Raw genomic sequence first — 27,547 nt, 5'->3', positions numbered from 1 at the left:
TTTATGCCCCTTTTTACTTATTCTAGCGCGGTGTTCTTGCATGGCTGGATGGACAACCTTGGTTTATTTGAGCCCCTTATTTCGCATTTGAAACGAACAGACGTTGAAATATTCGCAGCTGATCTACCGGGCCATGGCTTTTCGGACCATGTTTCTTGGCCCTGGAATTACAGTCATTCCGAACTACCGAAATACGTTTTTGAGATTTTGGACCGAATGAACTACACGAAATATCATTATGTTGGGCATAGTTTTTCAGGGAACTCGGTTACACCAAGCTTGGCGGTGAGTTCCGACGAAGTTCAAAGCTTTACAATTCTCGATGTACACGGTGTTTTGACAGTTAGAGACGATACGTACATAAAATCGCAGAGGGAGAATCTCGAGGCAAGTTACCATAGGAAAAATGCTTGTAAAAGGATCACTGTAAAAAGAAGTGTTACACTATGAAAAGAACGAACTATTTGAAAGCATGAAAAGCAAAAAAGTCGCGAACCCAAAAATCTACTCGAGAGAAGAGCTGAAAAAACGCCTTCAGAAGAGTTCCATCCCACCTGACTTTCAAGACCTCTGGCTAGAGCGCGGAGTCCGCTGGAATGAAGCAAAAACTCATGGTCATTTCTCTCGAGATGTGAGGTTGAACGGCAACATGTTCATCCCCAACTTCCCGGCATTTCTCGGAAGAGAGGATCATTTACTCGAACAGTTGACGTTGCCGATCTTGAGAATAAGCGGCGAAGAAAGTCTGAGCGGTAGTCCGAGGCCGTATGGTGGATTGGATCCTAGAATTAAAAACATGAAAGATTTTGACGCTGTAGGATGCTTGAGATTTAGCGACGAGTTGTCGAAGAAACCAAACGTCAAAGACATCGTTATGCCTGGAAATCATCATTTCTTTCTCGAACAAGCAGAAAATGTAGCGAAAGAAATCGAGCTATTCTGGGACTCAGTTGAACGAGCTTAATTTATTCTGTCAATTTTTCCCTGATTCTTCAATTTTAAGTACAATTATTCGAACAATTGAACAATTTTTCTTTCTTAGAAGGAGATGAATCGAGTCGCGAAAGAGGGTTTTCTCAAGTGCACCTGGGGTAATGTAGCTTACAAAATTTGGAACCAGGGAGCGCCGCAACGGTATACTATTACTTCCTCACTATTTGTAACTGTATCTTACTCTAGTGCAGTGCTCCTGCATGGTTGGATGGATCATCTCGCAGTCTTCGAGCCGATGATCTCTCACATGACAAGATCCGACGTTGAAGTCCTCGCCATCGACCTCCCAGGTCACGGACACTCAGACCACGTCTCTTGGCCCTGGAATTACAGTCACTCAGAACTGCCAAAGTTCATGATTGAAATTCTCGATCGGATGGACTACGGAAAGTATCATTTCGTCGGACACAGCTTCTCTGGAAACTCGTTGACGCCAAGTTTAGCGGTCAGTTCTGATGATGTTCAGAGCTTTACTATTCTTGATGCTCATGGCGTCATAACAATCGCCAACAATATGTATTTATTCACGCAGAGAAAAGCGCTAGAAGGAACTTATCACAGGTAATGCTTTATTCTAGATGATCGGGAAATATATATTTTTGATAGTAAGCCAGATGCGAATCCCAAGATTATTTCAAGAGAGGAGCTCAAGAAACGCCTCCAAAAAAGTACGATTCCGTCGGAATTTCAAGATCTCTGGCTCGAGCGCGGCGTAAAATGGAACGAAGAAAAGACTGGCGGTCATTTCGCCCGAGACATTCGCCTCAATGGACCGATGCTGATTCCAAACTACCCTTCGTTTCTAGCGTCCGAAAACGAATATTTGCTAGATCACCTTGACATGCCAATATTGAGAATAATCGGCAAAGATAGCAACCCATTCGGCGGCGTTGATCCAAACAATCCAACTATGGCACTTTTTGATATTCCTGGTGTTCAACAATTCAGCGAAGAAATAAGGAAGAAGAAGAATACGACTGAAGTGTTTTTACCCGGAAACCATCACTTTTTCCTCCCCCAAGCAAAAGAAACAGCCCGTATTCTCGAAGAATTCTGGAGCTCGGTTGAATAGACTATAGTATATACGAATTCACTGTACATAAAGTTTTTGATTAGAATGCAAGATTACCTCGAAAATACCTCCTTCTGTCGTTAATTTATTTATTGTACTCGTGATTGTACTGATAAAACTGATAGTCAATGGAAAATCTGCCAATTTCCATCATTCAGAAATAATGTCATCGGACAAAAAACGGAAAAAGAAAAAGAAGAGGAAGTCCGAATCCCCACTTGCTCCAGAAATCGACCACAAAAGCGGCAAAAAGCGAAACGCAGATCATGAAATAGATCAAGAAGCGCCAGAGAAAAAGAAGAAAAAACTCAAAAAGCACAAGAAAACGCCAGCAGCAGAGTTCAGAGTCGACTATTATCACGAACCAAGAGAAGATCATGAAGAGGAATCACGAGAAAGGCGCAAGAAAAGAAAGAAGAAGAAAAAATCAAAAGAGCCCAGCCCCGAGACTCAAGAAACTGAACGAACAGTTGAAATAATCAAGAAAAAGAAGAGGAAACACAAGAAGAAAAAGAAGCAAGAAAATTGCGAACTGCCAGATTCCGAACCTGCCGAAACTACAACCCAGTTGAGTTTTGCTATTCAGCGTCCTCCCCAACGTCGGGATTTGGAGGATTCTAGCAGCGACGCTGGTGAAATCGTCGATCGTCTGATTCCGATAAATAAGGGCTCAAAAAAGGGAATGCCTGAAAAAGAAAGCACGAAAACAAGGCAATGGTTTAAATTTTTCGAGTATTATCATATTAGTAAAATTTCAACGTATCTTTTCGTTAATTTTTCATAATTAAACTATACAAAGCGAGCTGGGAGCATTCTCCGTCAAGACCGAAGTTCCAGCCGAGTATTGGGATCGACTGATAGAAATGGGCGTGCCCCGCGAAAACATAAAGATCCTCTACCATGTCCGAAGTCTATTCGATGACTATAAAGGTGGTGAACTCCCGGAAATCCACTGCACAGCCGGGAAAGGATGCACGTTCCGGACAGCGCACAAACCGGATTGTCTCACTTATCATTGCCAAGTATTCCATGACTACGGCGCCCACCCCTGCAAGCATAAAGACTGCCACTATGTTGGATACAGTAAACAAGCGTTGAACAAACATAGCAGCCAGTTTCATGGAACAGCGAGAAAAAAACTCAGCAAGATGATTAAAAGGGACGAAATCGATCAAATGCTGTGCGAAGTCGAGAGCTGTAATGGCGTTCTGAGGGATAATACTAGACGCGAGTATCATCGGCGAATCCATTCTAATGACCTTGACACTTGTAAATTTTGCGGAGCCAGGTAAACACAATTCTTACAGGAGCTCCTCATGATAAAGAATCTTTCCATCCTGCCTCTGATTGGTCGAGCGCAGAAATCCTCTGAACCCGAGATTCATGGAACAGAGTCTTTATCTCGAGAAAGCTCTGCAAAGGCCATCAACTTACCCGAATTTCAGATACCTCTTCAAGACAAACCGCTACGATCATCACGTCCTCCGTCATCTAAACATCCAGCTCTTCGAATGTGAAGAAGCGCACTGTGACGAATGGTTCTTCTCGGCAGACAAGCTCACTACCCACAACCAACGATTCCATCAGAAGATAGAGTATTACCATTGTGAGGGATGCAATAAGGCGTTTGGAACGTATGGAGACATGAGAATACACACTGTCACTTGTGTTGCATCGATAAAACTACGAAATCCTCATTTATTTACTGGCGAAAGTTCTCAGAATAAAGCACCAGAATAATTTAAACCAACCTATCTTACTGTATGCTCGGCTTACAGTTGTAACCGGTAAATTGATTGTTCAAAGTTTTTGCAGGAAATTAAAATTGCCTAATAATTATTTTCAAAAAAGCAGGGCTTACATCATCTTATCAAAATATTTCATGTTTTGGTTTGAAGAGGGATTTCGGAAGAATGCCCGAGCAAGCTGTGAAGCCCGCGAAAATTTTGTCAAGTTTCACTAACACGGATAACCTGTTTATCTTTGGAATTATAAACAACCGCAAGACCAAGTTGCAGATAAGCGCTAAATATTTTTCGAGAGTGCGAGTGCGCGGGGTTGACAATTTTCGCACGCCGGGGAGCGCGAGTAAAGCGGATTAAAAATATTCGAATTTAAATTTTTCTCCAAATACCAGCCGGTCAAATTGGCGCCGTGTTCCGGCGAAATGAGGAAGCGGATTTGTCAAGAACAAGTTCAACAAATCTTTCATTTTCAAAATATAAAAATACCGTTTCAAGAGGCTTAACTTTTTCGAGTCATACCAAAGGTCCTTCTCTAGGTCGCCTTGCTCGGCAACCTGTGTAAAGACCTGAGTCAGGGTCTGAAAAACTCTTCTTTCATAAAAGATCTCTCAGACTCTGACTTAGGTTTTCCACACAGGTTCTTGAGCCCATGGGGTCGATTTCAACCCTTTTTTAGATATTTGATGAACTTCACAATTTCTGGCTTTATTTTCCCGAGCCTATTGAACCTCCCAATATGGGGCACATTATGCGATGTTTAGGTTTAGAAGAAGTAATCGCCCGTGGATCAATCGGTGTAAGGGTATTTACCGGACTCGGGGGATGTGTATTTTGTTCCGCGCAAGGCTTTGAGCGTGACGGGGCAGTGACCTCTTTCACAGTGGATAAAAACCGGATGAGGCGGTTTCGGTTTTGTACTCGCGAGGATTTCGCCTCTTGAAATTCAAATCGCGGCTAGATGTTCCGCCGATTTGCAAGTCAATTGCTCCCGCAAATGATTATTCCCACGGATTACTGTGATTTTATTATTAAACTTGAACCATCCTTGCCTTGCTTTTACCAGTTCACTGGGTGGTACAACACTCTGAATTCCTTGTTTCTAGCGTTTTCGACCTGCAGGTCCTTAATTCTGGTTATTCATTTTTCGAGTCCCGTCCGAGGGTCTTCGTTGTTATATATTGAAATTTCCATTTGTGGCCTGCAAGTAGCTGCAAAAAGAAAAAGAAGAATATTTTCAATCGAAGAAAAAAAAGTTTTATTGGTAACTTTGATGCTAAAGTTGGTTCAGTTCTGTAAAGTTGAAGTACAAAAGTCATCCTGGGTACAAGTAAGAGGTAAGAAACCAAAAGACACACAAAAGGAAATTATTTACAAGAAGAGGTAGAAACTTGCTGATTTACCGCTGATTTTCAGAAAACAAGGAGGAGAATTTTTTTGGTAAAGTTTGAAAGTTTGCGTTTTCGAAGTTTGAAAATCAACAGTATTCAGTATCAGTATTCAGTCACATGAAAATAGCAATTAGTTGAACTTCATGTATTTTAAAGTTTTGCTTCTAAGATCAACTCAGAAGCCGAGCATTTTGCCAGCGGGGAGGGTTTTGCACTTGCGTCGGAAGTGGCGGAGCTCCTTGGTGTACTTGGCGTCGATCATCGGCGCGTAGGTTCCGCTGTGGACGTCCGTGGCAGAGGTAAAGTCGAGGTAGAGTTGCTTGTAGCCGCCCTTGAGGAGGTAGATGTCGGGAAAGTCAAGAGTGGGATACTGGTTGCGCGCTCGGTCGATTTTGCGCAGGTACTTGAGCATAGCGGGGCCGCGCTCGACGGAAAACTCGCAGTGGAAGATGATCACTTGCTTCTTCAACGGCTTTGGGTTCGGGTTGAATGGCGACTTCTGGTACATGTAGTTTTCCAGCAGTTCTTTGGTGTAGAGATTCTTGGCGCCTTTGATGTGGCCGCCGTTGTACTCGTACGGGTAGCGGGCGTCAACAATGAGGTAGTCTAAATTGAGCGTAAAGATCACAATCATCTTATAATAATTTTTGTTTTATCAATTTTGAAAACGTTCCAGCTGAGCGAGAAATTGCTAGTGAAATTCTACACTCGCGCTGGGGCTTATCCTTTTGGCCAGTGTTTGTCCAAAATTCTGAGTAAAACAAGCAAAAGCTGAGGTGTTAACTTACCAATTGGAATTTTGCCTTGGAGCATGTCGACCATCGTCTGGGTGGAGATGTATTTCAAGTCGGAGTGTCGACCGGCGGTTGTGGTGGGCAAAGCTTGCTTCCTGGAGAAGTCGCCGACGAGATCGCCCCGATCCATGAGCGGATTGATCGCATCGATCGAATTCTTCTTCGGCATGTTGAAGTCGTTGACGGATTTGTTGCGTCTTCGGATGTCCCGGGAGGCGCAGCTCGTGGGAGAGCGGAGGCTCAGACATCGCCTGAAATAACGCGTTAGTGACTGTTGCACGTGACCTAGTTGTAAATTGGGACTGTAAAGGTGGGAAAGGCGAAAGTGACCTCAATGATGCGTATCAAAGAGAGCCGCTGCGGTCGGGGTACAAAGACGCCTTGTTTACGGGGTGGGGGAGGGTGCTCCTCTTCGCTTGGAGGGTTTGCTTACTTGGTCCGGAAGGAAATGGGCGACTCGTTGGGATTGGAAGGAGCGGCAGCCCGATCAGCTGGCGCTGGCCGAGGAGCCCGTCTTTGGCCGAGTTTCAGCCGCGGTCGCTTGATGATAATATCGGCGCTTTCGAGCTTCTTGAAAGACTCGCTGTTATCGAGGGTGGAGCAGAGGTTGTCCTGAAACAATACAGTTAGAAATCTGTTAACGCCGCTTTTATCTTTTTGTATTTTTGTGTGTTGTTATCGCTGCTCTTTACCTCTTTGAGAACATAGTCGTCGACAGCGGCTCTATCGGGCACAGATGGAGCGGCGACGATGTTTTTGTTCTTTGGCTTGAGCGGGCTGGAGGTGCGGAAGTTCTTTGCCTTGGACACTGCGAAATCGTTGAAGGTCGATCGGCGCTTGCGGACGACTTTGAAGCCGAGGCCTTTGAGTCCCTTGGTGGGGGATGAGCCGGACAATGGCCTGAGTGGACTTGAAGTGAGCGTTGTCTTGTGGTTGGCCAAGGCGAGTGGCGAGGCAAAAGGGGATGAAACGCTGCGGACACGATTGTTGCTTCCGATCTTTGGCGAGTCGGTTGGCAAATCGAGGGAAGGAAGGGGAGTGAAGACATCGTCAGACATGGCTGAGAGGTTGAGGCCGAGGCTAGAGCCGTCGGAGGAAATGTCGGACAGCTGGAGACGCCGGCGGATGGGGGTCAACGCCATATTTGCAATATTTGCGGCTAAATATAAATTAAAAATCGAGAAAGGCTAAAGACCAAGGCGCAAGGCCAGGTGACCTGAATGTCACCCAGCGGGGGAGCTATTTATAACACGTGTGAGGCAGCATTTGACCTGGTTTCGCCCGTCAAGGCCAATTTATGACTTGACTAGGAACTCGTTACTTATCAAGGGATGAAAAAATATGTGTCAGAAGTGGGATTCGAACCCACGCCTCCAATCGGAGACCAGAACACTCGGCACGCTGATACAGCGCAAGCATAGGGCTTGAGTCTGGCGCCTTAGACCGCTCGGCCATCCTGACACTGATGATTTCGATGAGTCATGATATTATATATGGCCATATAATTATGATACTATATTTTGTATAACTTTTATAGTGTTTAAATACTACTATTAAAATTTTTCTAACATTGATTTAAAAAAAAACATTTGAAAATGGTCAGAATGTGAGACTGTGAAATCAAGGAAGACTACCCTTATTTCGCATTAGACTAAAGTGGGCCTATAGAAATTTAGACTAGGATCAACTTGGAAATATTAACTTTTTGAGTTTTTTAAAAGTACTTACAGTATTTTTAGTGGACTGGCCGTGTTTTCTGGTTCTTTATTTCTGAAGGCTTCTGCTGGAATCTCTTTATAAATCTTCCAAAGCTGTTAAAATATGAAACAAGTTGGTTGTAAATTGTGAATTGGAGTTTCTGTGGCTTTCCGCTCGTTGGCACTGGTTTTGAAATGTGTGCTGGGGTATCTCGCGCGCCAGGGTTGCGCTCAAACTTTGCGCGCAGCTGCCGCCCACGCTCGGCAAGATTGGCCACAGGCGTCCCAGGGCGCTTATCGATTGGCTTAACGTGCTTAGTTTGGCTTGGTCTCGCCGCGGCGCCAGAGAGCGGCCGTACCACACTAAGTGCGCAAAGATCCTGGCGGGCGATTTGAACCAGCTTTTTGGGCAGGTAGGGCAATAGGCATTTTTCAAGTAATGCTACTAACCCGTCGGCTCAGTGCCCACCGAACGACACATTCCCACTGCCACCAAACTCATTCGATCAAACAAATGTCGCCGATAAATATTGAATTTGAAAAAGTAAAGTTGGAAATTCCATTCCGGAATTTCGGCAAACCGGAAATGCAATTTTTAAGGATCCGCAGGACGATTTTGACGATTGTTGAATGAATAAATACGCATATGGGCTTCACACGCCCAAATCTTTTTATTATATTTATTCCGGGGGATGAGCCGTTTTTGAAGAGCTCAATTGGATGTTGCTAAGAATTTGGCCAAAGTTCGGTACTTGCTCATTTTTGGTGGTAAGGACCCATATAATTATTTCACCCCCTTCTTTTCGGTGGTGAAAATTATTCGCCTTTGATCTGCTCACGTGACCGAAATGTGTCAAACGATGATTTCTGGGCTTTTTTCTAAAAGTAACGATGATTTCTAAAACCGAGCTGGGCAACATCAACGGGCCTATCCGCCCGGCGGAAGATAAGCTCGTCATTATGTCGGAAAGTTGCGGGCTTTCCGGTTCCGCTTCTCGGTTTGTCTCCTAGACGATCATGCCTTTATGGTCACGGCCAGTGTCACGGGATCAGCTTGAGCCGAGAAGTTCTCGGAATCGATTTTCAAAAACGGAAGTGGAAGGGTGGGTTTCCGACGCTGACCTCAAAATCTCGCTTCACCCCTAAACCAGTGGCTCACTACCGGATAAGCTCGCCTTTTGTCCTCAAAGAGGTCACGTGCTTGGTGAAACACTCTTTGGTGAAACCCGGAGGAACCACAAACGCGCTCTTGCGCAAGCTCAAGCAAAAAAGGGGAGAAATTTGAAAGGGCAAAGTTTATTTTGGCGACCGACCGGTTTTTTGGTGCCTAGCTCCCTGTGCTCTCGGACTGGGCCGATTCGAAAATAAATACAGATTTAGATGAAATGCCCGTACTAACCCCGTTAGATTGGCCGATAGGATTAGAATGTGCACTTTCAGGCTTTTGGAAAAACAAGCAAAATGTACCTTTTGGTCTAAAAGGGTTAATTGAAGGCTTAGGGTTAAACTTTCGTCCACGGTTTCAAAGTCTTTCTGGCTGGAAAGGGTTAAGTTTATCAAAAACTAAAGGGGTTAGAATTGTCCGAAAATGCCTCGAAATCCGACCAAAAATTGGTTTTTCTGTCTAAAAGGGTCAAAAGGTAATTGGGGGGTTAATTTTCTAGCTTTATCAAGTTTATTTTTAGCCCCTCCCTAATTCAGTTCAAAATTAACCTATTTTCGGCAACTCCAGGTGCAAAAATCAAACACGACTGCTCGAGGATCAAAAGCATCTAATCCCTGTAAATCTTAAATTTGATGTCTAATCCGCCATTTAGCAAGTAGGTCAGTAGATGTTCGCGCACGCCCCTTTGCAAAGATCGGATCAAAGAACGTTAACGGCTCTAGATTGGAGGCGTCGATACTAAACACGAGGTGCACTAATCAGCAATTACAGGCGCGAGGAGCAGGTGTTACTGTATGACTTTGAGCTCGATCGAACGGGATTAACACCTGCTCCGGCGCTTCAGGATTTTGCGGCTTGGCAACTGAAAAATTAAAAATTGACGCAAAATCGAAACACTGAAAATTCAAAACTGAAAAATGCAAGAAAAAGTATTGTTCCAAAAAAATAACTGGCAAAGATTCCTGAGCCCGTTCGTTTCGCATTCACAGCTGCTGAAAAGAACAACCCCTTCTGAGCAGCTGGCACTCGCCACTGAGTGCGCTTAAAACTTTTCTCGAACAACAAAATATTTGAAATTTTTTGACAATAAAAACTTTTCAACAAAGGCTGCTAGTACTTTAGTAAACAATTAGAAACAAGCTGTTTTCAGAGGGGGTTCCACGGATTTTTCGCCGGATTTAATTGCCCTTTGTTTGCGTGTTTTATATGCACAGTTGCACAGGTATTAATTGCTTACTGGGAAATCTGGGTGCGGATTTATGAACTTGCTACTATTTTAGGGAGAAAGGAGAAAGAGTGTTAGGGATTGTCACGTGGAAAAATATTGGCATCGGAGGTGAAATTTATAGCTCATTATTTTCAGCCTGACTGAGGATTTTCAATAAAAAGAGACTGTCCTAAAATACATGAGCCTCTCTTTTTTGATGAGCCAAAAGGCCCTGGTGGCTTTAATTTTAATTTTGATAGGCATGAGGGAAAACACTCGGAAGCGGAAACGCTAGCCGATAATTGCAACAGCTAATAAGTGGTTATGCTATGCTTCCATTCTTTCCTAAACCCCTCAATTGACACATTGTCTGAGGCCGGGGCAAACAGCAATTTTTGGTTTCCAAATTGTGGAGCCACCAAACAAATATCGAAAGAACGAAAAAGTTTAATCGCCAACAAAAAGAGTCAAAAAGTCAAAGTCGACTTGTCAAATACTCTTCTCGCCTTCGGACAACAGTAATCCGACAGTTTAACGGCTGTCTACTGTTGTGTCTACCAGACAGCTCGTAGACTGACGAATCCAGCTCCTTGAGATCAAAAAGGTCCAAGTGGTCGAATTGAAAATCGAATGCCAAGGGGCTTGGATAGATCCAGTTTCCGTTGGTACCGGAATCCAATTTACAGTATTGGAAAGTCAATACTGAAGTGCTTAAGGGGGCGCATGCAGCGCGTGTGCAGCTAATCCATTTTCTGGAGTCTGGGGAGAGGGTTGACAGCTGCCTCCAATTTTTGGACAGACTCAAACACCTACCAGTCTGTCTAATCCTGTAGCAGTTATTCGGCCAGAAGGCCTGGTTATTGGAAAACCAACGGTTTAGCCGAAAAGAAGGATTTTCCTTATCTTCCCATAAAAAACTATGCACCTGTTGTTGCACTATAAAATTTCCTACGTAATTGTCAGTGTAAAATCAACATTTTAACGATAACGATATTTGGCGCTGATTCAAGCATTTTTCATTTTTCACACAGATAGGCCACCATTTGAGCCATTTTCTGCATGTGATTAAAATCGCGTGGCAATTTCTAGTTGTGATAAAATTTTCTCCTCCAGCGGTTTTGAAATTTTTGATAATCGAATTTTTGGGAAGCGATATGAAAAAAGGGTGTTATGTGTTGAAAATTGGGGCGGATCAGAAACGGGTGAGCGCCGGAAATGAAGTCGGAAACTGGCGCAAGTTCCGTAAAAGACCATTTGCGGTGGCGGAGCCAGTCTGCCACCTGCGCCCCGTAAAGGCCACAAACAACAAACCTAAGCGTTAGAGCACAAACTGACCCTAATTTTCAAAATCGAAAAAATGCAGGTCGATGCAACGCACTGGCAAAGGTGACCCAGGTGTTCGATGCGCTCCGGGAGATGCTACTACTCCTACTGACAGCTCTAGAACTTGATCGATTCCCATGGGAATGCGTTTCTTCGAGTAAACGACTGTCAAATCTATTTATATCTAAAATTTAAGGATCGAGTTGATTTTTTTTCCTGAGCTGGGGGCAAAAACCTGTGTAGGAAACCTGAGTCAGGGTCTGAAAAGAAAGATCCCTAATGAAAAGCCGCGTAGCGGCTTTTTTTTCGACAAAGCCGCAAAATAGCGCAAAAAAAACCAGCTTTTCATTAAAGATTGTTTAGACCCTGACTCAGGTTTTCTACACAGGTTTTTGCCCCCAGTTCAGGAAAAAAAATCAACTCGATACTTAGAAATTGCTGAAATTCGATTAGTTTCACTTGAGAAAATGATTAATTAGCTCAGCTGTTTACAATATCGAATATTTAATTTCTTGCGTATTATTTGTGGATAAGCGCCAATATTTCCGGTTAGCTGGTCGATTTCCGCCAAAGCTGCCAATTATCGACCACTCCGCGCCGCCTATTTAGCCATTTAGGCCGTTTATTTTGGCTTGGAGGGTTCAACGTCGCGAATATTTTAAAATTTTATAAACATAACTATCGCGTGTATTTCGCGGAACTGGGAGGTGTAATCCTCCCCAGAAAATCCAAATTCGAGCGCCTCGAAAAATGCGAAAATGGCGACCATGGGAACTTGTGCATATTTTGGTGCTTGGTGAGGATTATTCCTTTTTTCGAAATTCGAATGTTGGAATTTGAAAAAGAAGGCATACTAAGGGTGTATGTACTCGAGCATGCTTCTGTGGCCATGTTTGGGGACATTCGACGCCTTCTAACATTGTTTACGGCTCCTTTTGAATGTCGCCAAAGCCTAAACAGCCGGAGCCGCTCAGAGGAGCTTGGGAAGAAGAGCGGCTCGTGTGAGGCGAGCGCACCGGAAAATGTGGTTTGTCGACGTTCCCAGAAAACGGAAATGCTTTGCTCAGCGAGTTTCAATTTGCCGCTCGGTCCCTGCCTTCCAAAACCTCTTTTCAGAGTACACAAGTGAGTGCTCGCGCAAAACAAATTCAGAATTTCCGCTTTTGTTGAATTTCCGATTTTTTTTTCGCGGAAAAAAGTTGGGTAAATATCAACTCGATGGAGATCTTTGTATGGTAAACTATCCTTTTTTTGTTTGTATAGCTCGATCTTTTAATACAACCCACCCTAACTCTGGGCTCAGGGTGCAGAAAAGCTGAGTCAGGATTTGGAAGAGCCGAACTGAAAAGCCGCGCAGCGGCTTTTTTTAAACCGAAGCCGCGAAGCGGCTTTGTCAGAATTGCCATCTGAATGTCTTTACCATACTTTCGAGTTCAGCTCTTTCAAATCCTGACTCAGGTTTTCTGCACAGGATGCCAATCGGAGCCTCAGTTTTCTCATGGATCGGAAACTGAACGTTCTTAATCCTCCTAATCGAGTAAATACCAACCTGTCAAATTTCATCTCTCCGATAGTGTTTGAAATTTGCGAGGGTAAAGTTTTGAAAATCTCCGATTCCCAGCCCCATACACTCGATAAAGCCCTTCTGTGATTGTGAGGATGGGCCGCCCCAAATCTCGCAAATCCCTAATTGAGCCCTCGGTGGTCGAAATCATTCTTTTGAGGATTAGGACTCGATGATGACGTGGGTACCTGCTGGAATATCGCGCGAATCGCATAAGGAGCGATTTGAAATATCTAAATCCGCGCTTTGATGTGGAGACACTGAGCCCACCAGGGAATCACGCCGGTGAATAAAAATCAAGAGGGGATGAAACAAAGACGCGAATGAATATTGGAGCACTTTAGTGTGGCTCCATAAGCTGGGGCAGGAACAAGATCAGCTGCTGGGAAAATTAGGCTTTCAAAGTTTCAATCCAAATTCAACCCATTTGCATGTTATGACCATTTATTTGGTAAAAACGGCGACATCAGTTGGATTTTCAAAGAAAAAGTTATGTCACGCAACATTCTTGCGCTAGAATTTTGCTATCTCCCAGGGCTTTTCGGAAGTGCTTGCAAAACTGATGATCAAACGCAACAATCGGGAATCGCAGGGAAGCCCTTAAGCTTATCTGGCCCGGTCCATCCACTGTTGGCGATTTCCTCATCCCGTGGGCTCGATAAGCACCGCTTTTTCTTTCCGGATTTACGATGCGCCCCATTTCCGGCGAGGATCGCTTTTTATCAAAATGAATCAGTCACAAATCGTCACCAAACTCGTCAAACGTGGCCTCGAAATTGCTCGGTCTCAAGCAGGGTTGTAAATTATTCCGATCGGGGCCTAAATTGTTTTATTTCTGAGTAGTGTAGAATTATTTGTCTGGGCGCCAGTCTGTAGTCGGCAGGATCTGAGGATTATTATTTGAGTTTTTTGTGTACTCGGGCGACTGGTGAAGGGTTTATCGAATAATAATCCCGAGAGGGTATCCACACAATAAGGGATGACCCCAGACGGCAGTTTCCGCTTTGGAAACGGCTGGGAAAAGGCGAGGAGGGATTTAGACCATCTTACTATTAGCCTGGTGAAACAAAGTACGCGCTACTTAGTACATCCGGGTCATCAGGCCGTATTTTCTGTTTTGTGCATTATGCAAGAGAGACGTTGAGAGGTTCTGGTCAATCAGTCACGGGGGCAGCCGGAAACGATATTCAAGGGGCCCATCACAAGAGGATACCCATCGATTATCCACCCGCCGCACCCAGATCGGATATCCTCAGCCTTAAACTTCCTTCTTTCGTTTTGATGAAAAAAGACTGATTTATGATTTTTTCCGTTTCTCGAATTAACGAATCCCAGCAGGAGGTTTCTCCAACCCATCAAATCAGAAATTTTTCGGCGTCTGGGAATTATAAAGAAGGCTGAGCCCTGACTGTATTGACTGATTTAGGGCACTTTCGTACCCTGCTGCGCGCGCAGTTTTTACTAATTATTGCTCGGCACATCAAGACCGCTTAGCCGCGGCGGGATCAAACGAATTCGATTTGTTCCATACTCATTGTCTCGTCTGTCCCACGTGACCTGAATCGTTTGTCACGACTGTCCGTTTTCCTTGACCTTGCGTCCGTCTTTGAAATGGACTTCCGCAATCCATTGACCGTGAAAACCAAGATTTGATCCCTGGGAGCAGGAATTGAAATTCCATTTTGAGCATTTGAGGCGCCTGATTACAATACTGCGACAAGTGGAAACAAGAGCTTGAGCATGGTGCTTTTGCATGGGAGGGTGATTTCACTAAGCAAAAGCCTCCTCGTCCTCGTTTACGGTCAACGGCCCGCCCTAGCCGCTGTGTGTTCAACGGCACAGAGGGGCTCAGAGGATGATAAAGATCGCTCGAGACTCAAGTGCCCCCCACTTGGATGATCAGATTTTCACCTTCTGGCCCCTCTTCGGCGAAATAAACGGCCTCCCCGCTGTTTGCTAAGATGCTGTTTTGTTTGAATTCTCAGTATTCGCTCGCTCGTGTGACCCTGTAGCTATGTAATGACCCCCTAATTAGGCCAGTGACCCTGACGGTGATAATCGTGAGAGCCACGATAGCCCCCATATAAGTGTAAATACCAGCTAGTCGTGTTATTTAGGCAAATAAGGCTTCGCTCCCTTTATCATAAATATTTCAACCCTCTTCTTTGTTCACACCGCGCCCTTGACAATTAGAAATTCAAATGGTCAAAGTCGAAAATTTCGCGCTGTATTCAAAAGCACTTGCATGTCCGCCGACATTTCGTCTCCCACACAGGCTAAAATATGAAAACACAAGGGACATTTTCAAGTACCTAAATAACGCGCTGTGAGATCAAAGATTAGGGTTCAACCCCAAACAGTCATCCATTCTTCTTGTGGTCGCGTTTTTTTGCGCTTTTTTAAGCGTAACGGAGGAATTTCGCGGAAAAACAGCGAAAAATTTTCTGAAAAGGGTTTCATCGATCGAATTTTGGGATTTTCTGGGAATCGATGCATTTTATGGCGAGCAGATTTTCGCAGCTTAGATCTTTTTTGTTTATATTTCTCATTAAAAAAATCAGTCAGATGTGGAGTAGTTTATTTTACAGTTCGGAAGTTTATCGGAAGTCTTTACATTTTGAGCGAGGATCCTTCTTCGTATGGTATTCGTGAATTTCTTTGCGAATCGCTACCATTTGTAAAGTAAGAGTTTTGACTTCGGCAAGCTCCTCTTCATAGCTTTGCCGCTTGATGTTTAGCTCGTTCCTCAAGTCTTGAAAAATTAAGAGTCGGCAAGAGAGGGGGTGCGTTACCTTCGACTTGTTGGGTGTATGCTTCTATCTCTCTGGTCAAGTTGTTGAATCCTTCTTGGAAATTTTCAAGAGAGTCGACGATTCTGAAATTTGAGTTAAAAAATTCATTTTTTTTGGTCGGGCTTACCCCTTGATTTCCAAGGTATCATCAACAAAGCCCACGACTTCTGTCTCTCTTGCCATTATTTCATCAAATTCCGTCTTGACAGGTTCCATTTCTAGAGCAGCATCGGCGGCGAGAGTCTCAGCCATGATGATGTCGTTGTTGATTTCGTTTATGATTTCACTGAGGATTTCGTATTGCTTCTTCGTCAATGTTTCTTGGGGATAGAGGCGAATGAGCTCTTCAAGGTATGCCAGGTCGTCTTGGATTTGATCCTTCAATCGTTGAATCTGAGTATTTTCATTGAGTTCAATTGCTAAAACAATGAGTTGAACACACCTCTGGGTCATCAGAGTCGCCTCCAGCTGCACCGGTGGAGATCCTGTTCAGCATCATCACGCGCTCGTAAATTTCATTAAGCTGTTTTCTCAAACCTTCGGTTGCGAACTTCAATTTTGCCGCTTTCGCTGCAGTATAGAATGCATCACTGGCGTATTCGCCCGCTCGCGGCTTTTTGAAGGGCTTTTCTCCCCCAAAATTTAGCCGCTCGAGCTCACGACAGATGGATGGATCGCTAGAAAAAAGTAATATTCGAAAGCATTTCTCAGAGCTTACACAAAAGGAAGCTGTGTCGTGAGAATTTCGTTCAGGATCTTCAGGTGGCTTCCGGGGCTGTTGTCATTTTCGATTACTCTGTTGAAGAGCTTGAGCATATCAATGAAGCTTTGAATCCAGTCGAAAATGTCTTCCATTCTACTTTCCGCCTTTTGACTGTTGGATCATGATTCCTTATTTTCTAACTTTACCTGCGCCAGGCGTTGTTCAGCAACGACCTTTGCCGATTTCGACTCTTCGATCCAGTTTCCTTCTTTTATCTTATCAAAATTATGAAATGATTATGCTAATGATTTTGTCTTACCTTCTTTAATAAAATTCGAGACCTGTTGATCAAATCCTCCAAAAGACTAGCCACATCATCAACAGCTTCCGATGAGATCCCAGCATCGTCGATTGCTCCACCACATCCAGGTCCGCCACAGTGCGAGCAAAGAACACCACCGCATTTTTCATCACAAGTGCCTTCTCTCGCATCTAGAATTACCGGTTTGATGATATCAAGGGGCGAGGACTCCTGGTACCTCCGCCGCAAAGAAGCTTATTGAATCCCTGGACAGCGATGAGTTCAAGAACCGGTTCGATTTCGTAGATGAGAATGTCCACTTGATGACTGATTCTAGTGTAATCATCTTCCGCTTCTTTCAGTTTTCCTTCTGCATCGTTTCTTATTATGCGCGAAATATCAAGCGCTTGTCTCGAGTCGATCTCGACAACTTTTCGCATTTGAGCAAGCAAGTCTTCGCTCTTGGAATGGAAATGAAGGAAGAATGATGATGATTTTCCGAACTTACCTGTTCGATTAATGATGCAGCTGAGACGGGCACGGCCGGATAGAGTTCGTGCCATAACTTTTGGTTGAGGTCATCGAGGGTATCCATTGCTTTTTCGTACTTTCCGATGAGCTCATCGGTTTGGTCTTTTAGTGAGTCAATAAAAATATCCCGATGATTACCGAATTATGAATTTTTGGTACTCTTCCTTGTTGCCGAACGATATTTTCTCGCGACAATTTCATCGAATCGTGAATACTCTCTGGTGCACAGTAGTTCATTGTGTTGTCAATTCTTGTTATTTTCGGCAAGAGAGATTCTAGTTCCGGGCAGTTCTTTATATTCTCCTCCACCGCCGCCATAGAACTGGTGATTCTAGCGACGTAATTCCCACTCATCCCATCAATCATCGCCGCTTCGACAGAACTCGTCAGCTGCCTCGAGTCCTGAAGCAACTCGTTCACTGTATTCTCCCAATTCTTCTGGCATTCGGTCGAGGCGAGCGCCAACGCCGCCAAATTCGCAATCTCTATCTTCATTCGCAATTGTAGCTTTTTCCTCGATTTCAATTAATTGGACACTGGACGGGAATGTCATTTTATGGATCGGCGCGGAAAACTCGCTCGAAAAAGGGTCATAAATAATTTGAAAATTATTGTTCCTATCACTCGGGCATCATTTTATTTCGCCTAAGCATGGAGGCCGTAAATAACCCACGGTATGTTGGAGCAAGATTATAAATGTTCAATAAAAGATATATTAAAGAAATGTTGTGAACAGTAAAATGCTAAATATAATTGTCGGAATGGACGAGATCAATGCGCCTTCGATATTCTTCTTCTTCAGACTCTTGATGGTTCTGAACAGCAAGATCATTAATGAATAACTTGTAATATGGATTTCTTACAGTAGGACCATCAGGGTGAAGAAACGATTTAGCGTACATTTTATGCTGCTTTGAGCCATCACCGATTCCGAAATCTTTCGACTTGCTTTTGTGATCATCATCATCTCTGATAATATTATAAATACTTCTTTGATTTGCTACTGTACCTGAGAAGGTCGACAGAATACCGCCGGACAATTTTATCAGGGTTGAAATCAGCCACACGCACCGATTTTCGAAGTTCTTTTCGCGCATCCAGATATCTTTCCACGCTAAAAAAACTCGTCAACCTTCTATGATGGCAATAGAGCGAGAGAACCTGTATGAAATGAATGTTCCAATCTCCAAAAGATTCAGGAAGATGCAAAGAATGCAGATGCAAAACATGAAGATCAACAAGATTCGTTTTTCTTTTGGCCTAGAGATGTAGCAGTCGACAGAGTTTGGGCAAGGATCGAGGTTGCATTTAACTACTTCCGGGACTTCAAATCCAAAAAGTCGGTACTACAAAAGAAGGAATAGAAAAAGCTGCTCACTTATAAAAAAAGTACCTGGAAGAAAGCGAAGAAAATCTCAACAACGCATCTGACAACCGACTGTATAATGTATCCTCTGCAGAGATTCAGCTCTATCTGTTTGATTTCGCCCTCCTGGCCAGCGGTTTCTTCAATCGACTTCTTCTTCTGCTTGGCCAAAGTTCTTCTGGTGCGTTTTTTCGAGAAAAGAAATTTCAAAAATTTTTTGAAATAATCTTTCGTATTCTTTGGTTTCTGCTCGAATAGACTGTTTCCCGTTATTGGCCTAAAATTATTTAAAAACTTTTTCATTGAAAAAACATACTTTGAGTTTCTTTGAGATCGCGCATGGGTTCTTAGACGACTGCCGATTCTTCCAATGGGTCCTTTTATCGTGCCCAGTTTCTGATTCCCTGCCGGTCGTGAAATCTTCCTCCCGACTTCATGAGCTGCGTAAACGATGAACAAGATCGAGGGTAAAGCAACGGCAATGATTTGAAATCCCCAAAATCTCACGTGGCTTATTGGGCTGAAATCGTTGAAGCAGACGTTTTCACAACCGGGCTGTTTGATATTGCAGCGGAAAGCTGCCTGCTCGTCGTGATAAACTGTGTCGCAAATTCTAGTAACGACGACGATTCTGAAGAGGAATATCGCCGTGATCCAGACTTTTCCAACAAAAGTCGAGTGTTTTGCAACTTCTTCAAGCAGTTTCTCTATGATATGCCAGGCCATTCTTTTTTCGTTATGCTGGTGAAGATTTTTTTTGGCAATCTGACAGTCGATTGTCTGTAAATGCAATTAATTCGTACAAGCTGGAAATTGATTGATGGGGACTCCGACATGGTGCTGATTTGTTTCATCAATCGATCGAACTTTATCAGTTTTGATAAATGCTGATTTTTACTTACAGTAATTCTTCGCTCTTCATTGATGTTTCTAGATAGAAAAGTTTAAATTGTGTCTTATGTTAAAATAAAAATTGGTTTGAAAATGAGAGAGTTAATAAAGCTATTCATTTTGGCTTTTGTCGAAGCTGGAATGGACACGACTTGGTTCCGGAAATTCCGCTTAGCAAAAATTTACTCAAATGGGCCAATTCAAGTTGCTTCAGCAAGAATAAATGGGTTTATGTACAATCGGAATACCTTCATGACCCGTGAGTGGCAAAGAAGCCAGCAACACTTGCATCAGTTTAATTCTAGTGAAAGAGTGCGTGACACAATCAGATGATACCACGACGGATCTGACGACTCTCAACAATCGGGATATTTTGGAGAAAGCAATGCTTGGCCATAAACTGTTTGTCGACTACTCGACCAAGGAGCGTTTGCCCGAAAGAGGTTTGGAAAGCGCGGATGTTTATGGAGCTAAAGTTGAGGGCAATTTCGCCATCCTTCGAACAGGTACTTTATTATTGGACTAATGAAATCTGATCAAATCAAGATAGAACGACAGAGGTACATAACGACATCCTTCGCATTCCTCCTGCTTCTCACCTTCGAACTCGCCTCAAAAGTGGTGTTTCTTTGGACTGTATGATCTTCCGAATCAGGCGGAACGACATGTTCCCGCTGCATCACAAGCAAACAATTTCTCATATCAGCGCGGATGGCAGCTATTGTGAAGTAAAACCAAGCAAGGATATACGAGGATTCGAATGTGGCGATCCTCTTTACTGTAAATTGCCATCAAGCGGGACTCATCAGCTGATTGGCCCAGGGCTGGTAAATTCGCGTCCTAAAATCTGTCGAAAATTTTTAGTGCACTAAAATTAGTGCGCGAATTTATTTTGTCGAGACTTTAGTGACTTTCGCGTCTCTTTCGCGTGTGTCTCGAAAAGTGTCGAAAATAAGAGCTGTTGATTGGCCCGCCAATGAGCCCGGGTTCTTTAATTCTAAAGAATACGTAAGTTTGAGAACTTCAAACTTCGCTAATATTAGAAATTCAAAAAGTTTAGTTTCAATAAAGTGGATTGGGTAATTGAGGGCGTGAATTTCATTATAAAGTCAAAAAAGACTTTGTCAATTCATTTGTTAATTTTCTTTATAAATATAAAGTAACAAATATAGCCTATATTATATAGGGAAAAATACAATTCAACTTTTGTTTGCAACTCTTTTTGTGCTGGATTCGAATGATAAGCTTAGACTTTTAGCCTAAGATAAGCTTTCTTAGGGAGGTTTTCTCCCTAATTTTCACGCGTGCTCATGCTCACAGAATTCTAGGCCCCTCGTGCTCACGCGTGCTCATGCTCACATATTATAGAGCGAAGTCGTGAGCTCATGTTCATTGATCTCTGGGAGGGCAAATTCTGTGCTCATGAGCACATTCCTTGATTTTTGAAGGGGCTTGACATTGGCTAGGACCTTTTAGGACCAAATTATCCAAGATTTTAATTTTATTATGGTTTTAATTTAAAATTATAAAAATACTCTAGGCACACTAGCAGCTCATAACTTATGATGAGTCATAAGCAAGTGAGCATGAGCTGCTCATTTGCACGTGAGCATGAGCTGTTCATGAGCACGTGAGTGAGCTCAATGAGCATGCTCACGCGTGCTCATGCTCACGAAAATTTTAGCATCCCCGTGCTCACGCGTGCTCATGCTCACTGAAATTTGAGCAGCCCCGTGCTCACGCAAAATTTTCAGATTTCAAACCCTGTCCCTAGAAAAGCTTATCTTACCTCATCATTTAACTCGACAAAAAGAATTTCCAACAAAAGTTGACTTTTATTCTTTTCAAATTATTTGTTACTAAATAAGTAATTTTTTTAAAATTAAATTGTGTCATATTTACGATGCATTGATTTTTATATATCTAGCAGTTTCAGTTTGAAGAAATTCTTCCCTGAACAAAATCAACTTCCATGAAACTATCATCCGGGAAGAGCCTATTGGATGATGAAAAAGAGCCTCTTTTTTCGCGTCTTTAGTGCTGATCAGCTCTCGAAAAGTCACTAATTTCCCCAAGAGGAAAAATTAGTGTCATTTTAGTGCACTAAAGGCGCGAAAGACGCGAAAAAGTCTCTAATAAAAATTAGTGCACTAATTTTTTTTTCTTCGAGAGAAAATAGTGCGCTAATTTACCAGCCCTGGATTGGCCTCTTTTCCATCGAAGGCCGAAGCCGACGAAATGGGCCGCACCGAGTCCAACTTATCACCAAATACGCCAAACCAACAACTCCGCCATCATTTTCAATACCAACTCCCCAACCAACAGAAACAACGACAACATCTTTGACAACAACGAAGACTATCGAAAAAATAACAGAACATGCATCGAACCAGCTTTATGCAAAGCTGATTGAAAATGGCCCCAGTGAAACTAAAATCCTAGCTCGAGGAATTATGCTTGACTCTTCCACCTTCATCACCTGTAAGATAAAACTTCTACGGGTGGATCAGTAAAGAGAGTTTTAGTGCAAAAGTGCGTCGGAGAAAATGTTCTCGATATCGAAGAACGACTGAAATTGAGAAATCAATTCGACGCTGACCGGTCCTTTTTCCATTATTCGCCGGATAAGAGACTCAGAACTTATCTCTCATCTCAAGAAAATCTCCCAAACGGCCTGTCTATCTTTAGATCAGATCTACATTCAATCAGGAAACAACATAACATGATTTTCTTACCGACCTCCGACGAGCTCAGCAGATTCTACGAGAGCAAGGGAAGACTCTCCTGTTTCATCAAGACTCCACTGAAATCGCTAGAAGATCTCGATCTGTCGATGGCTTCAGCGGTAGACATGATAAAGTTTTTGGAGTTAGAGTACTTTCACATTTACGTGACAAAGTCTCGAGATGCATTTTTGGAAGTACAGGCGGTAGGAGAAACTGAAATGATGGAGTTCTCTGGCACAAACTGTGGAACTCCAGTTTACTGCGCTCATCATGACATCTCTTCAACTTACAAAATCATCGGGCTCTTGGACACAACTTCAAGCAAAAACAAAGGTCGCTACTCAATCTTCAAAATCACTGATTACACTCGTCCTCAAAAAAGAACAACAACGGCAGCGGGTCTACCTCCGACTCCGATCACAAAAGTGACAACAACGACGACAACTCAAACAACGCAATGCATTCACTGGGAACCACAAACTGAAAACAGTCATAAACAACACTTTGGGAGACTTTTCTCTGGATTTCCTGGTTCAGAGCTTTCTGCTGGCTGCAATGGATTTATTCTAACTGATGAGATACCAGAGATTACTGGGATGATTTCGAAAAAGTCCAACGCATTCGTCACTCGTAAGAGCTTTTATAAAAAGTATTTATAAAACCTATTTAGTTTCATCTTGCATCGAAAAGTCGAGTGCAAAAGACCTTCAAGAATTAATGGAACTTAAACAAGCAAAAATCGACTATTCCGAGTTCTACTCTAGCTCTAAGAAAGGCAACATTACTTCGTTCGACGATCGAGATGATGGATTTTTTATCATTTGGATGACAACGACGAAAAGTCTTCAAAATCACTTGATTCCAGGACAAGGCGAGATAGAAGATGCGATGGAAAAACGACTTGAGGGGATGCAATATTGCTTTACGAAACAAGAAGACCCGGAATTTAGAGAAACCAACTTTTATCAGAACGATCAGGGCCATCTCGCAATTCTCAATTTGAAAATTTACTTTCTCGAGCTTGTAGAAAACGGGAAAGAGCTAGAATTTTCGGCGAAAATGCGGGAGCAACGATTCTGGACTTTTCAAAATTATGATGTCGGCATCCCCATTTACTGCCCGATCGGTAAAAATGGAAGATATCGAATTCTCGGTTTACTTACGGGTAAAGACAAAACCAAGTGTTTTTTTTTCTGAATTGTTTTTTTCAGACTACAACATCGACAAGCCTTTCGGACCATTCCGGCTTCGATTGATTAACGAATTCGCCTCTCCGAGAGCCTCAACAACTAAGCCAGCACTAGCTCCTACTCCAGTGACGAAAGTGACAACAACGACGACTACCCAAACGACTCAATATACTCATTGGGAACCGATCAATAAGAATACTGAAAAGCAGCGCTTTGGTAGACTTTTCTCTGGATTTCCTGGCTCAGAGCTTTCAGTTGGTTGTAATGGATTTATTCTGTCGGATGTGATACCAATTACTGGGATGTACAATACAAAGTCTTACGCCTTCGTCACATGTAAGGACCGAAATCAAAATATTTTAGGTTGTTGAATTTTTTAGTATCGTCTTGTATCAAAAAGTCGACTTCTCACGACCTTGAGGAGTTCATCAATCTCAAATACGCTCAAATCGACTATTCTGAGGTCCACAAGTCAAGCTCTCATAAATCGAACATGACTTGGTTCAACGAACGAGATGATGGATTTTTCATCATTTGGATGACACCCACTAAGAGCTGGCAGAATAACCTGATTCCACTTCAAGGCGAAATCGAAAACGCGATGGAAAAGAGACTTGAGGGAATGCAATTTTGCTTTACAAAACAAGAAGATCCCGAATTCAGGAGCGATTTTTATAAAAAAAAACGAAGTAATTTTTCGGTGAAAAATTGAAAATCTTGTAAAAAAGAACGAAAAAATATTATCCCAAAATTCACGAGCCACTTAGTGTTCTCAATCTGAAAATATATTTTTTGGATTTGCTTGAAGATGGCAAAATTCTTGAATTTTCAACGAAAATTCGCGAGTTACGATTCTGGACTTTTCAAAATATTGATGTTGGCAGCCCAATATACTGTCCAATCGGAAAAGACGGGCAATATCGTATTCTTGGTCTTCTCACGGGTAAAGATAAATACCTCATTTTCTTTCTTCATTTTTAGATTTTAACATCGACAGACCATTTGGCCCCTTTCGTCTTCGATTGATCAAGGAATTCGTCCCTCCAAGAGCATCAACAACCAAGACAACTTCGACAGTTTCCGTTTTCAACACGCAAACAACAACGACCCTCCAAATGTTTCAAATCGAAGAAAATCCTTGGGAAGGAGTCGTTTTCCAAAAACTCAAAAGCACGCTAGCACCAACCCCGTCGATGAAGACAACGACGACGGCTGAAAAGATCATTTTCGAGGACGAAGTTTGCTGTTTCAAAATGATCATTGAGCCCGTCGACGGCGACAAATTCGGACAAGAGGGAGAGTATAACTTGAAAAAGGCGGCAATAGAAGGACAGCTTGTTTTTTACAAAGTTGGGTCGGGAAATTACTTGTCTTTTGAAAGAAATGCTCGGAAATGGAGCCTGTTTGTTCGAAATCATGGCATGTTTTACAGGAAAGGGGCAGAGGAATGTCTTAATTGTAGTAAAAGCCCATTTCTCCGCCCCCAAAAAGCGCTGATAGCGAGACAAATTGTCCGGAAGGAATGGCGCTGAAAAAAGATGGAATGACTGTAGCCTCTGGTAAGCGATCAAAAATCCGAATCGACCAAAAACTCATCTTTTTCTAGTGAAATGCGCCTCGTATGTGCCTCCACCGACTCCGACTCCACCAGATCCTCGAGTGTTCATCTTCCAAACCCTGTTTGAAAATGTGAAGCTCAAAGAGAACCCGGAAAGTTTTCTCCTCTGCAAAGTTTTCTTCCTTGTTTTCGCACTTTTTAATTATTTGGTTATTACAACTTTTTTAGTTTAATAAATTACTGCCAAAAATCTGTAAAAGATTATTACTTTAATAAATAAGGAGGTTTCCTTCATAAAATTCTTCTGATAATTTAAAAAAACACAATTCGCCTGAAGTCACAGCACTCTGGCATCTTCCCAAAATTAATTGAACGCGCTACTTATTCAGAGCTTCAATAATTAATAATTCTAGCTGCAAAAATTACCCTCGCCAGCGTTTCCATCCGAGAAAAAAAAATCTCAACTGCACAAAATCGAAGAAGAAAAAGAGAGAAGAATCATCAGTCGGATGATCCGGCGCGTGGGCGCTTGAGCTCAGAAAAAAAACTTCAATGCTGGTCGGCTCACGGCCAAGCTCGGCCTCGTCAAACAAAACGAATTTGTTAAAGCGAACGCCCCGCTGAAAGCGCGACCATTCAATCAGACAAAAAACAATGCGCCTCGAACAGAGATTCTACTGAAAAAGGGAAGAAACAGAAAACATGGGCCTGTGTTCAAATCCCGAGCCTTGTGGAGCTACTGTTGTTTTACTTGGTAAAAAAATTTAAAATAACAATTAAACATATTTTTATTGAAGTTTTCGCTTCATTAATCTGGTTGCTTGGATCCACTCTTTCTCTTATTTGGGCTATTTCTGCAAAAAGAGGCCTAAATGCTGGAGAACAAGGGCAATACAGAACTCTTCTTGTGCTCAAATTTGTCCTGATTCTGCTTTCCTTCGATTTTTTGAACGCTTTCGTTGGTAATGTCCTCCTTTCGCTGAGAATAACAGGAGTGATTACTGGAATTGGCGACGCTATTTTCATCGGTTCTGAAATTGCTCTGCTGACCGCTCCGGCTGTGACTTTGAGCTTTATTGGAATTTACAGACTTCAAGGTACAGAATGAAAGTGTAGAATTGCGATTCAACGATTCTAGCTTCACGTGATGTCGCTGGTTTAACATTCGACGCCGGGCTTGGAATCGGAACAATACTTTCTCTTTCACTTGCTACTTGCATTTGCTCAGGCTTTTTACGATCTGAGCACGAAGATTTCGCATTTGTCATTCCTGCAGTTATGAGCTTGATATCAATTGCTGGCAACGGAGTTTGCTCGTATCTAACTCACCAGAACATCATCAAAAGATTTCCGACTGAGCGAGATTTGAGCTTCCGCCGCCTTGGTAAGTTAATTCGTTGCGAAATTCTAGTGACAATGATTTCTAGCAATCTCGGTCGGCTTTCAAGCTGTTTTATCCATTCCATTCATCGTTACTTCTTTTGGCTGGCTCTACGGTGGAGCACCTTTGGACGTCGATTTTACAATGACTTCACTGCGACTTTCATCCATCACAAATGGCTTTATCTACGGCTGGACAAACCGTCGAGCTCTACCTTATTTTCGAAAGCTTCTTCGACTCAAAGAGTTTGAGGCTCTTCCCCGGGCTTCTGCGATCGAAGTGCCTAAATCGCCCGTTCCAAGTGTTTCTGGACAAATTAACGCTGCGTTCAAAGATGAAGTTTTATAAATTATTTTTCAATCGTAGACAATCCTCATGTTCACTGCCATTTCTTCAAAGTATTCCAATGTGTTATTTTAATTAATAAAATTTTATAATAATTTTATTTCTTCGAATATGTATTTGCACAGTGGGGGCAATGGGGACAGAAATTAAGGTTTTGGGATTTGACTTTTCGGGATGGCACGCATTTTTTCTGAAAAGCAGCTTTTCTCGATTTGTCAGACAGTTTCTAAGCAAGGAGCCTGTCCATAAAACCTGAGTCAGGGTCTAAAGGATCTTTAATAAGAAGCTTCGAAGATCTTTCAGTCCCTGACTCAGGTTTTCTTGGCGAATTGTGAAGCATATTTTCTAACTGTATAAAATTTTAGCTGTGATTGTATGACGTTCCTGAATTGATAATTGAGTAAATTGAAACCTTCCGATTGCGAGTCGAAGGAAATTCGGGCGTCGGAGAAATTCTCAAGTTTCGTTGATTCTGATTCTGGAAGCCGAGATTTGATTTTTTATATAGTGGTAGCTTTGCATTTTCTCTTTCTCTTCGTTGATTTTCTCGCTCCTTAGCTTGTGTAGAAAGAACCAGAAATATTTCATCTCTCAAGCTTGTTAGATTTCTCAAAATCTCGCTGTCCCCTGCCATGAGTGAGAAGAATAAAGTCCGGCTTTTATTTTACTTCTGGGAAACGCGCCTGAGTTTGTGATCTTTGAGCATTGGCTGAGAAGACATGAGAAGCCCCGTGTTTTCGGCTTTCTCTTTCTTTGATAATTAGCTTTCTTTTTTTGGATTACTAAGTATTCGAAATCGCTCTCCTTAATTCTTA

General features: G+C 42.7%; 7 protein-coding genes and 1 non-coding gene across 9 annotated transcripts; 4 read left to right on the top strand and 4 right to left on the bottom strand.

Annotated features, from left to right (window-relative positions):
- The first annotated feature begins 1,040 nt into the window (after positions 1–1,040).
- Positions 1,041–2,195, top strand: LOC145703748 (serine hydrolase-like protein). Of its 2 annotated transcripts, none has more exons than XM_081781141.1 (3): positions 1,041–1,134; positions 1,185–1,554; positions 1,600–2,195. In XM_081781141.1, the coding sequence occupies exons 2-3, from the start codon at positions 1,202–1,204 to the stop codon at positions 2,063–2,065; spliced, it is 819 nt and encodes a 272-aa protein (XP_081637267.1). In that variant the 5' UTR covers positions 1,041–1,134; positions 1,185–1,201; the 3' UTR covers positions 2,066–2,195. The 2 variants fall into 2 exon arrangements, with proteins under 2 accessions (XP_081637267.1, XP_081637266.1); XM_081781140.1 differs by having other exon boundaries at positions 1,047–1,134; positions 1,180–1,554.
- Positions 2,196–2,202: 7 nt separating this feature from the next.
- Positions 2,203–3,805, top strand: LOC145701512 (uncharacterized). Its single transcript, XM_081778728.1, has 3 exons — positions 2,203–2,776; positions 2,865–3,353; positions 3,511–3,805. Exons 1-3 carry the CDS (start codon positions 2,229–2,231, stop codon positions 3,803–3,805), a joined length of 1,332 nt encoding a protein of 443 aa, XP_081634854.1. The 5' UTR covers positions 2,203–2,228.
- Positions 3,806–5,048: 1,243 nt separating this feature from the next.
- LOC145702972 (uncharacterized) lies at positions 5,049–7,882 on the bottom strand. Its single transcript, XM_081780273.1, has 5 exons — positions 7,721–7,882; positions 6,685–7,151; positions 6,426–6,604; positions 5,987–6,243; positions 5,049–5,804 (listed from the first exon to the last, which is right to left on the bottom strand). Exons 2-5 carry the CDS (start codon positions 7,132–7,134, stop codon positions 5,374–5,376), a joined length of 1,317 nt encoding a protein of 438 aa, XP_081636399.1. The 5' UTR covers positions 7,135–7,151; positions 7,721–7,882; the 3' UTR covers positions 5,049–5,373.
- TRNAL-CAA (transfer RNA leucine (anticodon CAA)) lies at positions 7,337–7,453 on the bottom strand. The gene is made up of 2 exons: positions 7,416–7,453; positions 7,337–7,382 (listed from the first exon to the last, which is right to left on the bottom strand). It is a non-coding gene; the product is annotated as a tRNA-Leu (tRNA).
- A 7,641-nt stretch (positions 7,883–15,523) lies between the features above and the next one.
- LOC145702389 (uncharacterized) lies at positions 15,524–17,800 on the bottom strand. Its single transcript, XM_081779612.1, has 9 exons — positions 17,253–17,800; positions 16,983–17,205; positions 16,763–16,935; positions 16,650–16,718; positions 16,459–16,607; positions 16,183–16,417; positions 15,868–16,133; positions 15,741–15,823; positions 15,524–15,700 (listed from the first exon to the last, which is right to left on the bottom strand). The coding sequence occupies exons 1-9, from the start codon at positions 17,337–17,339 to the stop codon at positions 15,546–15,548; spliced, it is 1,440 nt and encodes a 479-aa protein (XP_081635738.1). The 5' UTR covers positions 17,340–17,800; the 3' UTR covers positions 15,524–15,545.
- Positions 17,801–18,402: 602 nt separating this feature from the next.
- On the bottom strand, positions 18,403–19,367 carry LOC145701511 (gap junction gamma-1 protein-like). The gene is made up of 3 exons (XM_081778727.1): positions 18,958–19,367; positions 18,669–18,918; positions 18,403–18,621 (listed from the first exon to the last, which is right to left on the bottom strand). Exons 1-3 carry the CDS (start codon positions 19,365–19,367, stop codon positions 18,403–18,405), a joined length of 879 nt encoding a protein of 292 aa, XP_081634853.1.
- A 258-nt stretch (positions 19,368–19,625) lies between these two features.
- Positions 19,626–24,904, top strand: LOC145701510 (uncharacterized). The gene is made up of 10 exons (XM_081778725.1): positions 19,626–19,791; positions 19,838–20,038; positions 20,079–20,359; positions 21,728–22,013; positions 22,058–22,888; positions 22,929–23,423; positions 23,470–23,784; positions 23,829–24,137; positions 24,430–24,785; positions 24,830–24,904. The coding sequence occupies exons 1-10, from the start codon at positions 19,626–19,628 to the stop codon at positions 24,902–24,904; spliced, it is 3,315 nt and encodes a 1,104-aa protein (XP_081634851.1).
- A 675-nt stretch (positions 24,905–25,579) lies between these two features.
- Positions 25,580–26,792, top strand: LOC145704704 (uncharacterized). The gene is made up of 4 exons (XM_081782174.1): positions 25,580–25,760; positions 25,804–26,103; positions 26,145–26,390; positions 26,434–26,792. The coding sequence occupies exons 1-4, from the start codon at positions 25,709–25,711 to the stop codon at positions 26,733–26,735; spliced, it is 900 nt and encodes a 299-aa protein (XP_081638300.1). The 5' UTR covers positions 25,580–25,708; the 3' UTR covers positions 26,736–26,792.
- Positions 26,793–27,547: the final 755 nt, after the last annotated feature.

The sequence above is a fragment of the Oikopleura dioica genome, chromosome PAR (genome assembly GCF_907165135.1).
Source record: "Oikopleura dioica chromosome PAR, OKI2018_I68_1.0, whole genome shotgun sequence".
Taxonomy (NCBI): domain Eukaryota; kingdom Metazoa; phylum Chordata; class Appendicularia; order Copelata; family Oikopleuridae; genus Oikopleura; species Oikopleura dioica.
Note: the sequence above shows the minus strand (reverse complement) of the source record. Positions and strands in the feature narration are given on the sequence as shown.

Bases quoted from the DNA above. Each gene is read 5' to 3' on its own strand.
- LOC145703748 (XM_081781140.1), top strand. From the start codon at position 1,049: ATGAATCGAGTCGCGAAAGAGGGTTTTCTCAAGTGCACCTGGGGTAAT. The intron at 1,135-1,179 runs GTATACTATTAC...ATCTTACTCTAG, and splicing joins AACCAGGGAGCGCCGCAACG to TGCAGTGCTCCTGCATGGTT. The intron at 1,555-1,599 runs GTAATGCTTTAT...TATTTTTGATAG, and splicing joins CTAGAAGGAACTTATCACAG to TAAGCCAGATGCGAATCCCA.
- LOC145701512 (XM_081778728.1), top strand. From the start codon at position 2,229: ATGTCATCGGACAAAAAACGGAAAAAGAAAAAGAAGAGGAAGTCCGAA. The intron at 2,777-2,864 runs GCAATGGTTTAA...AACTATACAAAG, and splicing joins AAAGAAAGCACGAAAACAAG to CGAGCTGGGAGCATTCTCCG. The intron at 3,354-3,510 runs GTAAACACAATT...CCCGAATTTCAG, and splicing joins TGTAAATTTTGCGGAGCCAG to ATACCTCTTCAAGACAAACC.
- LOC145702972 (XM_081780273.1), bottom strand. From the start codon at position 7,134: ATGGCGTTGACCCCCATCCGCCGGCGTCTCCAGCTGTCCGACATTTCC. The intron at 6,605-6,684 runs GTAAAGAGCAGC...GTATTGTTTCAG, and splicing joins ACGACTATGTTCTCAAAGAG to GACAACCTCTGCTCCACCCT. The intron at 5,805-5,986 runs GTAAGTTAACAC...CGCTCAATTTAG, and splicing joins CCAAGGCAAAATTCCAATTG to ACTACCTCATTGTTGACGCC.
- LOC145702389 (XM_081779612.1), bottom strand. From the start codon at position 17,339: ATGGATACCCTCGATGACCTCAACCAAAAGTTATGGCACGAACTCTAT. The intron at 16,608-16,649 runs GTAAAGTTAGAA...AACAGTCAAAAG, and splicing joins CTGAACAACGCCTGGCGCAG to GCGGAAAGTAGAATGGAAGA. The intron at 15,824-15,867 runs GTAAGCCCGACC...CTCAAATTTCAG, and splicing joins GATACCTTGGAAATCAAGGG to AATCGTCGACTCTCTTGAAA.
- LOC145701511 (XM_081778727.1), bottom strand. From the start codon at position 19,367: ATGGCCTGGCATATCATAGAGAAACTGCTTGAAGAAGTTGCAAAACAC. The intron at 18,919-18,957 runs GTATGTTTTTTC...AAATAATTTTAG, and splicing joins CGATCTCAAAGAAACTCAAA to GCCAATAACGGGAAACAGTC. The intron at 18,622-18,668 runs GTACTTTTTTTA...CTTCTTTTGTAG, and splicing joins TTTTCTTCGCTTTCTTCCAG to TACCGACTTTTTGGATTTGA.
- LOC145701510 (XM_081778725.1), top strand. From the start codon at position 19,626: ATGAGAGAGTTAATAAAGCTATTCATTTTGGCTTTTGTCGAAGCTGGA. The intron at 22,014-22,057 runs GTAAGATAAAAC...AGAGAGTTTTAG, and splicing joins CTCTTCCACCTTCATCACCT to TGCAAAAGTGCGTCGGAGAA. The intron at 24,138-24,429 runs GTAATTTTTCGG...CTTCATTTTTAG, and splicing joins TTTTTATAAAAAAAAACGAA to ATTTTAACATCGACAGACCA.
- LOC145704704 (XM_081782174.1), top strand. From the start codon at position 25,709: ATGGGCCTGTGTTCAAATCCCGAGCCTTGTGGAGCTACTGTTGTTTTA. The intron at 25,761-25,803 runs GTAAAAAAATTT...TTTTTATTGAAG, and splicing joins AGCTACTGTTGTTTTACTTG to TTTTCGCTTCATTAATCTGG. The intron at 26,104-26,144 runs GTACAGAATGAA...CAACGATTCTAG, and splicing joins TGGAATTTACAGACTTCAAG to CTTCACGTGATGTCGCTGGT.